The 11,500-nt window shown below is 52.3% G+C and overlaps 1 protein-coding gene across 1 annotated transcript in view; it reads right to left on the bottom strand.

The window, feature by feature from the left end:
- Positions 1-532: 532 nt before the first annotated feature.
- The window catches only part of Znf618 (zinc finger protein 618), a 149,448-nt gene continuing 138,480 nt past the window's right edge, over positions 533-11,500 (bottom strand). Inside the window, exons 12-14 of the mRNA XM_026393322.2 lie at positions 10,457-10,534; positions 2,796-2,897; positions 533-2,186 (exon numbers count right to left, since the gene is read on the bottom strand). Coding sequence (XP_026249107.1) covers positions 670-2,186; positions 2,796-2,897; positions 10,457-10,534 — 1,697 coding nt within the window. The 3' untranslated portion in view covers positions 533-669. The remainder of the gene's footprint in view (positions 2,187-2,795; positions 2,898-10,456; positions 10,535-11,500) is intronic.

Genomic DNA, 11,500 nt, shown 5'->3' with positions numbered 1-11,500 from the left:
GGCGGCTGCCTGGAGACACCCCAGGGTGCTCCCCAGGCAGCAGCTCAATGCCCTGAAGGTGAACGAGAAACAAAGTCCAGTGCAGAAACTGTCCATCTGATGCAGTTTGGAGAATCCGTGGCAGAGCAGCTGGGTGGGGTGGGGGCGGGTGGGGCTGGAGGGCTTGGGGGGGGGAGACAGGGAGCATCAAGTCATTCAGATCTCAGCTGCCTGAACATTTCACAACGTCAGCTTCTCCTGATCTGCACACCTGAAAATGGAGTCTTTAGAGCCCCTTCCCGAGAAAAGGTGAAACTTCTCCCTCTTTCCCAGTCACTCGGCTTTCCTGACACACCCAGTCAATGCACACACACCTGTGGGCAGGTGCATGCACACGCACCAGGATTGTATGTGTGTGCACGCGTGTGCAAAGCTTCTCTGGATGTGCAGATGAGCACAAGGCCCCCCACACCCCGGGCACGTGTGTTTGGACACACGCACACACGTGTGGATGTGGACACACATGCACACACACACACACTGGAAAAAAGCACTTAAGTTTCTAGGGGGCGTTTACAATGAGGTCCACAGTGTTTAGAACTTAAATTCCTTTTCTTTGTGACAGTGTTGTGTGTTTTTTTTCTAACGGTCGTTTCTCTGTTTTCTTCTCTTTTTCTTTGTTCCGGAGTCTTAAAGCATGTTGGATTTCAGAAACATGAGTTTGTTCATGTCTTCCGGGCTGAGCAGCCGCCTCCTTTTGATCAGGAGGGCCTGCTCACACATATTTACACACCCACTTCTGGCCCCCACGGCTGGGACCGCCAGGAGCCAGAAGGCAAGCTTGGCGAGTTTTGTGTGCTTTTGGGTCACGCAAGACCAGTACTGGAAGAGGTCAGGGGTGGCCTGGAAGAGGGGCTCCTGCAGGTAGTCGTACACCTCGCTCTTCCCCAGCCGGTCATCCTCCTGAGCCGTGGGGTGCTCGCCAGCTGCGGAGCGGGGCTTCTTGGCAGCGGGCTCGAAGTCGGCCTCCTCGGCCCAGGACTCCTTCACCTCGTTGATGAGCTCGCAGACCTTGCCGATGATCTCCTCGTGCTGGTAGGGCGGCACGGGCCGCAGCTTCTGCTGCGGGTCCAGGATCATGGCCACCTTGTGGGCCGGGTGCACTTTGAAGTTCTCCTTGAGCGCCTCCAGGAAGAGGTGGCACAGCTTGCTGACGGTGCCCGCGTCGTTGGCCTTGGCCGTGAACAGCTTCTCCAGCCTGACATAGGTGGGCAGCACCAGCTGCAGGGTGGGCTGGCTCTCGTTGCTCAGCTCGATCACCGCCTGCTTCACGGGCGTCAGGATGGCGGCCAGGTTGCTGAGCAGGTGCTTGTTGAGGCTCTGGATGAGGTTCATCTTCTTGGCCCGGCTGTAGAACTCGCAGATCTGCTCGTAGCGCTCGTGCACCAGAAGCAGCGAGTCCGTCACGGAGTTCCAGCAGGGCGGTGGCGAGGTCTCCTCCAGCGACCCGAAGGTCTCCTTGGCGAGGCCCGTGGAGCCCGCCAGGTCCTCGCACACGTTGAGCAGCTCGATGACCTCGTGCATGCTGCGGGCCTGCAGCGTCCGCTTGCTCAGCACGCTCTGCACCACCGAGTTCAAGGCACAGGCTGAGCAGCGGAGGCACATGCCAGCCTTGGAGAAGGCGGACGCGCTCACCCGGCAATCCGTCACGTACACTGTCCTGATCTCCGACATCACAAACTCTGAGAGCACGTTCTGTACCCAGTGGTGCACCAGGTCACCGCTGTCACGAATGTCTGCGCCCTTCACGCCCAGCACGTAGCTCTTGATGTGGTTGCCCTCGGCCTGGTAGGCTGTGAGGATGTAGCAGGAGTCGGGGCCCACGCTCTGAGAGTGGCAGGTGACACCAATGCCCAGGCAGGCATTGCTGCCCAAGGCGCATGTCACCTTGACCTTCACCTGGTTGTACATACGAGGCAGGTGCTTGAGGGCCAGCGTGTTGAAGTTGCCCAGAATCTCGGTGACCGAGAAGGCCCCGTAGCGGGCTCCGCTGTCCACCAAGGTCTGGGCCAGCTTGAGGAACTCCTTCCCGCTGACCACACTCAGCGCACCCAGGTCGGCGCACATGACTCGCAGCAGCCGCTCGGCGATGTTCTGCCGCTCCTTCTCTGGGATCATGCTGTTGGAGGTTAACCCACTGGTTGTGGCTGGCAAGGGACACAAAGAGAGCTGTGATTAATTCTGCATCAAGGTACTTGTCCTGGCAGCAGCATAATTCTCTAAACATCTAGGACAGGATGACAAATAGAGTTCATCTCGCATGGACACTGGGGGCACAGGCTATTTCTAACGTGATGGTCTCACAGGAATAAAGTTCCACAATTGATTGGTAATGTCTGCCATGGGCGTGGAAATAGTAGTGTATGTGCAACATACTTGCCCTGTGTGTCATTCAACCAGACCGTTGAAGACAATTAACCTCACCCTCAACGTAGGAATCAATGCAAACCAGGGACCTTTAGGGAATAAAACAGACGGAGCCAGTGGCAGGAAGGAATAGCCAACAGAAATGGCAGGTGGTGGCTCCTAATTCTGGCACTAGCTGGTGCTCTCTGACCACAACACAATCACCTCCTTTCCCAGGGCCTCCTGTCCTGAGTTAAGGATTCCTAGCATGAGGTGCAAGTGTGTTCTGGAAGCCTCAGGCCTCCTCCTGCATCACCACAGGAGGCACAGGGGGCTGTTGGAGCAGGGGAGTGGCTGGAGTGGGGCTGGCGGGCCTCCGGCTGGGCTCCCACCATGTGGAGGAGACCTACTGTTATTGGCGCTGTTCCTCTGGGCCTGGGGCTTCCACTTCTCTTCCACTATGGCAGGTGGAGACCGGGACTGGTTGGAGGCGATGTTGTTTTCGTTGTCAGCTGTGGGCACAAGGGGACAGGGTGCTGCCTTGAAGGGCAAGAGGCTGGCCCACGGACAAGGCAAGACTGTGAGGTAGGTGAACCACACGAGGACTCGGGCCAGTCAACCTGCCTTCTCCGCAGACAGCGGATACTTTTTTTGGTGTTTTCAATACGATTTTTTTGGCAGGGAAGCAGTACTCGGGATGGAACCCAGGGCCTCCCACAGTCCAGGCAAGTCCTCTACCGGCCCTTTTCTATTTTGAGACAGGGTCTCATTAAGTTGCCTAGGCTGGCCTTGAACTTGTGATCCTCCTGCCTCAGCCTCCCAGGTAGCTGAGATGATATGTGTGTGTCACCACACTCTGCCACATTTATTAGCAGTTTCATGAAATAAATGAAACAACACCAAAGCCCTACTTACACGACACGAAGTACCAAGTTCTGAGGTCCGTACGTAAAAAAAGGTTTGCACAAGATGACAGGCAGGTGGGAAAAAGACTCCAGGGCAAGAGGAACTGGGCAGGGTCCCCATCTTACCCAGGGAACTAAATGTGCCGCAGACTGAGGGCTGGTCCCCGCTTGCCATGTTGTGTTGAGAACAAGCCTCAGAAGTATAAAGGTCATTCTAATGACTAGACTGTAGACAGACAAATCCAACCCTCTTTCAAGAAATACACTGAATCTGCCACTGAGTAGGCTGGGGCAGGGGGATGTCAAATTCAAGGCCAGCCTGAGCAGCTTAGTGAGATCCTGTCTCAAAACACATAAAAAGGGCTCTGGGTATAGCTCAGCAGTAGAGCACCTCCCTAGCATAAGCAAGGCCCTCAGTTCAATCCTCAGTGCCACAATATACAAACAAACAAAAAAAAAACCAATGACGTCCCAACAATGTAAAAGGCACAATACCAAGTATCCAGTAAGTAGTAGGCGGGTACAACTAACTAGGAGAAAAACCTGGCAACAGAAGCAGACCAGAGTCGACGGAGCAGCCAGCAAAGTCCTCAGAGACAGCAGCCGTCCATGTGCATGTGCTCAGAGGCACAAGGGGAAACACAAACACGAGGAGGGAGTGGAAAATGGGAAAATGCTCATGTGAAAATGACGGCACATGAGGTGAAAGGAGATCAGACGCCATCAGAGAAGAGATCATGACCGTGAAGACAAAAGCAGGTTCATCCTCAACACCAGAGGACAAGGGCTGGCAGAAACGAACGGAGCCAGAGCAGAATCAGGCCGTTCAATACGCACACATAGAAACGGGGTCCCAGGAAAAGGGACTGGAGAGGCCCCAAACTCTCAAGACAAAATTCTTCCAAAATAGGTGAAGACAACAAATTTTGATTCAAAAAGCTCGATAATGTCCAATGAGGAATAAACATTAAAAAAAAAAAAAAAAAAAACAACGAACGCACATCATCCCATCATGATCAAGTTGTTGAAAATCAATGAAGAGAAAAAAGATCTTGAAAGCAGCTACAGGGGGTGGGAATCACGTACAGATGAGCACAAGCAGAACGGCGGCAGACTTGTCCCCAAGAACTGCACAGCCCAAGGCAAGAGAAGGACGTGCTACAAGAAAAGGGCCACCGTGCATCCTGGGTCCAGCGAGTGAAGGACAAATGAGGAACAAGTTAAAGTGAAATAATAGACTTTTAAAGCAGAGACAAAAACCAGACTTCATTAGAAGAAATACAGGAAGTTCATCTGAGCTAAGAAAGAGAGGGACACTAAGAATCCGAAGGATGGCTGGGCACTGCGCCTGTGGGTAAGTACAAAACCTCTCCCGCATTGTAAAGACCTTCAGAGGGGACTGACTGCCCACTGGAAAACCGTGACCACGAACTGAGGAGATCACAGGTAAGGGCACACTGTGGAACCAGGCAGGACAGGATGCGGAAACAGAAGGTACTCCTGGAAGGTTCTAGCAACACAGAGAGCAGACTGTCGGCAATTCAGCATAGATAGTTTAAGCCCAAATAAAACCATAAAAGCAGAGATTATAGTTAATAAGTCAATTGTGCAGATAAAAAATGGAATCAAAAAATTCTCAGCCCAAAATAAGGGAGGAAAATTAGAGAAAAAAGGAACAGAGAACAAACCAGATGAACAGTGAATCAGGAGAAGGACGGCAGATCTGTACCCAACAGGACTGAAATGACACTAAGTGCGAATGTCTCAAAATCCCAAAGAAAACTCAAGGGGTTCTTTAAAAAAACAAGGCTTGACAATACATTATCTCTAAGAAACCTCATTAAATATAAAGAGCTTTCAAACTCATAAAGCAAAAATCCAGAGAAACGAAAAACCAGACAAATGCACAATCATAACCAGAGAGTCAGCTCTTCTCTTAGTAACTGGAAGCCCTAAACATTAATCGAGTGGACAACGTCAAACAACCTGATGTACATGTAACCAGATTCCCAGAAAAGGGAGTGGGGCAAAAATACAAAATCATATCAAGTTTGGTTTCTGGCTTTAGTATAACAAATTAGAAGCCAATAATAAAAAAAATTTAGAAAAATTACAACTATTGGAATATTAAACATCATCCATTTAAATAACTCATGGGTCACAAAAAAACAAATGAGATTAGGAAAATGTTTTGAACTTAATGAAAATAACAAACATTTCAAAATGTGCGTGATTTGTCTATAAACAGGGTTTATCGGTAGCATTCAATACTGAAAAAGAAGTTAGGCTCAAAATCAGTGTTAGAAGCTTACACTTTAAGAGCTAGCTGGTCATGCACACCTGTGGTCCTGAGCAACTTGGGAGGCACAGAGGCCATGAATTTGAGGCCAACCTGGATAATATAGTAAGACTCCATTTCAAAATAAAAAAAAAAGTAGTTTTATCCCTTCCTCACACCATATGCAAAAATCAACTCAACACGGAGTCCAGGAGACAGCACAGGAGTCGAGCCTTTGTGATCTGGGGTTAGGCAATGGTTTGTTAGGTATAACAAAAGCACAGATGATGAGAAAAAACAGGTAAATAAACTTCAACAAACTAAAAAAAATTTGTATTTCAAAGGACAGCATCAAGAAAGCAAAAGGGCAACCTATAAAATAGACCTATCTGTAGGGGTGCTCTAAATGTTCAAAGAACTTGCACAACTAAATAACAAAATGAAAAACATTGAAAAATTGACAAAAGATCTGAGTAGATATCTCTTCCACATAAGACCTACAAATGGCCCAAAAGCCCATAAACAAACAAAAAGATGCTCAAGGCCATTAGCCACCAGTGAAATGCAAATCAAACCCACAATGAAATACCCCTTTCCCTTGCATTAGGATGGCTCTAGTCAAAATCCAAGGTAACGAAGAAAAGTGTTCTGAGAGTTGAGGAACAAGACCCTCACTCACTGTTGGCAGGAATGGAAACATGCTGCAGCCACTGCAGGAAGCTATTTGGAGAGTCCTCAAACGGCTAAACACAGTTAGCACAGGACCCAGGTCTCCACTCCTCAGTAGGCACTTGAGAGTTACAACAGACACCTACAAGGACTCCTGCACCGCACAAGCTCATAGCAGCTTTATCTGCAATAGCCCCAAACTGGAGACCTACATGTCCATCAATGGTGAATGGATAAAGAACTTGTGACACATGGAAACCATGGAATACTATTCAGCAATTCAAAGCGATTACTGTCACGGAGCAGGAAACCTCCCTATGTAAAATGCCAGGAAAGGACGAACAATAGTGAAAGCGTAGTTAGTTCTGGGTTCCATTGTCAGGGTGGGGGGAACCAGGGAACTTTCTGGGTTGATAGTATTGTCATATATTTTGATGGTGATGGTGGCTGAACAGTGTACACAGTTGTCAAAACCTACTGAATCGTACTCTTAAAAAAACAGCGGTCAATTTCATTTATGTAAATTGCCTCAGGAAATCTGATTTTAATTTAAAATAGTGTAAAGAAACCCATTAAGTTGGTAATAGTGGTTAGCTTTAAATAGAGCGACTATGGTTGATTCTTCATTTTCTAAATACCATGCATTTTCCTGGTAGAGGGAATGCATTGCTTTTGATGGACAGAGCTTCCGTTTACAAAGGGGAAATGAGTGTCCCCATGGGAACCAGCAGCCTGCCTGGTTAACTTTCTCCCCTGGAGCACCAGGATTGGAAAGCCCCGGATGTGAACCCAACTCTGCTACTCAACACTTCTCATTTCAACCCTCTGGGCCTCAGTTTCCCCTCCTCCATGCAAAAGGCCGGGGCTGGGTACCCTGCAGGACTGGTTCTCTCTGCCTTTACACAGGACGTAGAACTGACAACAGTATCTAGTACTGGTCGATGTTTTGAAAATGTTTTCCTCCAGATCCCTCAGACACCCCTTCTGATATAAATTAGGTCTGGTTCCAAGCTCTGAAAGGGCGTGATTTATAGCTTGTTCTGAAAATGAGATTCACTCCACGCAGCTACCTGGACGTGGCCCTGCCCCATGCGTTTCCGTGAAGAGGGAATAGTGGTTGTGTTCAGAGAGAACACTGCAGGAGGACCAAGCAGAACAGGCAGAACACGCCCACTCTGAAAATCCAAAACACTCCAAAACCTGAAAAGTTCTGAGCATGACGTCCCAAGTGGGAAATTCCACACCCGACCCCAGGTGATGGGTCGCAGGCCGAACGCAGGTGTGTTAACATAGGATAGTCACCTTCAGCCTGCGAGTCTAAGGTATACATAAAGCAAAAGTGACCCTCATGCTTCCACTCATGGTGAATGGATAAAGAACTTGTGATAACTTCATCATGGACATGCAAGTATTCCAAATTTCAAAATATCCCAAATCTGAAACACTTCTGGTCCCAAGCATTTCAATGAGAAAGACAGGCAACCTACGCTTCTGACGGTGACGGGAAAACAGGCCCCAGCTGCTGCTGGGCTTGGGACGTGGAGCTCCGAGCACAGGCCATTTCTGCCACCTGACGCAGCCCTGAGGAGGGCACGGATAAACCCACGCCACAGACGGGAAAACCAAGCCCCGAGAGGTGAAGCGGCTCAGGGGGATCACAGACCCGGCCGGTGCAGCCACCTCCCAAGTCCCACGGAAGCCAGCTACCAACTTCATCATTGCTGGCCAGGCCGCGGGCCCCCTCAGCCACGGTCTTCCTGAGTGGACTTCAATAAGGGGCTGGCAGGGAGGCCTGTGACCACCCAACTCCCCAGGGTGTGCTGGTGGCTGCAGGTGAGGAGGCTGGGCACTTGGGCTCTGGAGTTCATGTTCAGGTAGGGAGCCTGGTCTAGTCACCACAGTGATCTCACCACCTCGAGCAAGATATAGACCACTCCGTGTGTGGGTCTCCTCTCTGTGACTTGGGATCTTCTGAGAGGTGAACGTGCACAGAACCCTGAGCATAAAGGCCGGCATCAAGCAGAAGCTCCAGTGATGTCAAGCCGACTTAGGGGCTGTGCGACTGGGGGCCAGCGATCATGTTCCCTGAGCCTCCTTCTTCGCCTGTGTCAATGGACCGACAACGTCAACCAGCTGACAAAAGCCCTACAGAAAGCACCGAGTGCCACACAGACACCCAGCGAGCGAGCGCTGAATGCCCGCTGTCGCCAGTATCATTACTGCCAGTACACACTCTGAGCTGTCGCCAGGGTGGACCGGCTTCCTACAGTCGGGAAAGGAAGTTTATTAGCGAGAATTAGCCCGTGCCATTCAGCAGCCTCTTAATGAGATTGGTGTTACTCGAGGCTGATCCTCTTTATCAGTGGCGCTGTGAACTGCGCAGCTCATGACGCTTAATTGCCCTCCCCGGAGCCAATCCTTTAATCCCGACTCAGCTGGCTGGGATTCAGCAGGGCTCTGCCTGGCTCGCTGGCCAGCCATTCTCTGGCAGCGCCGGACCAGAACAAAGCAACTGGAAACTCCTCGGAAACCAGCCGAGATGCCGGGAGAGGCGGGGCCACCGCCGGGCTCAGCCCCGATTTGCATTCTAATGGCCTCCTGTCCTCCCACTGCTGAGAGGTGGGGAAGCTCTGGCAGAGACTCTTCCCTAATTAGGGCTCAGCTTCCAGAAGCAGGTCCAGAAGCTGGGAGGGGGTGGGTGGAGCATCCAGGGTTTGGAGGTGGAGGGTGGCCAAGGCAGGGTGGTACAGGGCGGTAGGCCTCGGGTCCAGGCACGTTCAGGTTCAGGTGGTCCCCACAGACTGCCAACCGTCACTAGCTCAGGGATGCTGGTTCCCCTGGGGCAAGTCTAAGTGCCTTGAGGTGTCCGAGCCAGGAGAGGGATGCGGAGGGCAAAGTCAGGAGGGAGGCCCGGGGACCCAGGAAGGTGGTGTGAGCTGACAGCTGGGGACCTGGGGTCTGTGTACCCTCATTTTAGGGATGGGGACAGAGTTTCCTGCCTGAGGTCACACAGCATCAGGGCACATCCTTGCAGCAGAACTGGAACTCAAGTGTCCTGGCTGCCACTCAAGAGGTCTGACCTGATTTGAAAGAGCTCATCAGAAATAATTAATGGCCCAGCCCAAAGATCGTGCGGACCCGTGCCTGATATATGGCAGATCCCCAATAAATATGTGTGGGACGAAGACCAGTGGAGCTCACGGCAGAGCAGCGGCTGCCCTAAGAGCCCTGTCCTGCCGTGTTCTGCGCTGGCTGAGCCCGGCATGGAGGATTATGTGAAAGATCTATAACCTTCGAGGGGTACAAATGATAGCCACGACAATGACAGGAGAATCAACAGCGGCTGCCAATCAACCAAGCCACCCCGTGTGCAGGGTGCTTTCCACACATGCCTTCTAATGCCCCTGAAGGATTCCTGAGGCACAGAGAGACCCACAGCCAGCTGCCCCCTCTGGGATGTGCTTCCTCTTGCCACGTTGCCAGCCAGGCTGTCTCGGGGCGGTGGCTCTGAACTCGCTTTAGAGGTTCACTCTGGTCCTGGTTCAGGGGGTGGTCTAGGAGTCTGCATGGAGCAGCCCTCCTAGTGACTCCCACATCTGCTTTTCCTCTGTACCCAGGATTGAACCTCGCATGCACGATCACAGACCTACATTCCTAGCCCTTTAATTTTTTTTTTTTTTTTTTTTTTGTAATTTCAAGACATAGTCTTGCTAAATTGTCCAGGCTGGCCTCAAACTTGCCATCCTCCTGCCTCAGTCTCTTGAACAGCTGGGATTACAGGCAAGCACCACCATGTCTGGCTCTGAGTGCAACTGTTTTACGGGACCCCGTGTCACAGTGCATGGGACCGTCCTAGACTGGCTGAAGCCCAGCCTGGGCGGGCGGCTCCTCACAGCCACCTCGGCCTCTGCTCGGCTGACCTCAAGCCACACTCAACTCCCACCTTTTCCTCAGCCTTCGGGCTCAGCACAGGGCCCCAACCAGGAAGCCTTCTTTGACCCCCTCGACCCCAACGGTGCTCCCACAGGGCCTGTGTGGACCCCAGGGCGCAGACCACCCTGTGTCATAAACAGCTGACTGATTAGGGCTCTCTGAGGGTGGGTTTCACGTCCTACGACGTCCAGGAAAGGGCGGCTCTCCCAGGGACCTCAGTTCTCTCTTCCGTTTGAGGAATTGAGGAGGGGGCAGGAGAGCAGCCGGTGTTGGCGGGGGCCCTTACCTGCGTGGGACTGCATGTGCTCCAGCAGGTTGTTGTAGAACTGGAACTGGATCCCGCAGGCTCCGCAGGTGTAGGGCTCTGGGGGGAGACGGGGCAGCGTGAGGGGCAGCACACACCCGGGCACCTTCTGTGGGGACCCAAACGTACGCTGGGTCTTGGTGCTCAGGGCTCCGGGCCCAGCCTGTCTGCTCCCCTGCACTAGGCCGGGGACACAGGGAGCAACGGAGAGAGGAAGACATGCAGCTGGAGATCACGGGATCTGGTGGAGTGCTATTTATTGAGCGCTTACTGCATGCCAGGCACTGTTCTGGGCACTTGGGAGGGTCTTGGGGAGGACCCCATCCAGGGAACAAGAGTTCTCTGAGAACAGTGACTGGTGCCACAGCCCAGCCCTCTACCTGGGGACAACAGAAGTCACATTCATCAAGTGAATGAATGAATGAGTGAATGAATGAATGTATGAACCAACAAAAAAACAGCAGCTGACACATGCTCAGTGAGGAAGCAGGAGGCCGGGTTGTGGGGTGAGGACAGGAGGAGGCAGCAGAAGGGAGCCAGGGCGCCTGGGCCTGAACTGCCAGCTCTGTCCCCAGCACTCCAGGCAGTGCAGGGCACTAAGAGGGAGGAGGAGAGGAAGGAAGTGGGAAAAGAACAGTGGAAGAGTGAGGCAGAGAGAGGAGGTGGCTGGCCAGCTCCAAGGAGGTGTCCAGAGGCTGCACTGATGGCCAGGAGGGGACGCCTGGCAGGGTTGAGGGGCAGAGGCAGGCTGCCTGGGGCCAGGGCTCCGCCCTGCCCTGTCCAAACTTGTCCATTGGCCCTGGGGCCTCCCACCTGCTGCTGCGCCTGCCCAGGAGGGTGGCCTAAGCCGGTCTCCAAAGCCCAGGTCAGGGGTGCAAGAGGCCAGCCTAGTCCTGCCCTGCCTTGCCCTCTCCAGCCCCCCAACAGGATGGTCACTTACTCTGCAGGAGAGGGGAAGGATTGGGAATCAGGGGACTTGCAGTTTCTGCAAAAAGAGAAACCGTTTAGCTGAGTCTCTCCCAGTCC

This window comes from Urocitellus parryii, chromosome 4 (assembly GCF_045843805.1).
Source record: "Urocitellus parryii isolate mUroPar1 chromosome 4, mUroPar1.hap1, whole genome shotgun sequence".
Classification (NCBI taxonomy): domain Eukaryota; kingdom Metazoa; phylum Chordata; class Mammalia; order Rodentia; family Sciuridae; genus Urocitellus; species Urocitellus parryii.
The sequence above is the reverse complement of the archived record's forward strand: the minus strand, read 5'-3'. Positions and strand labels throughout refer to the sequence as shown.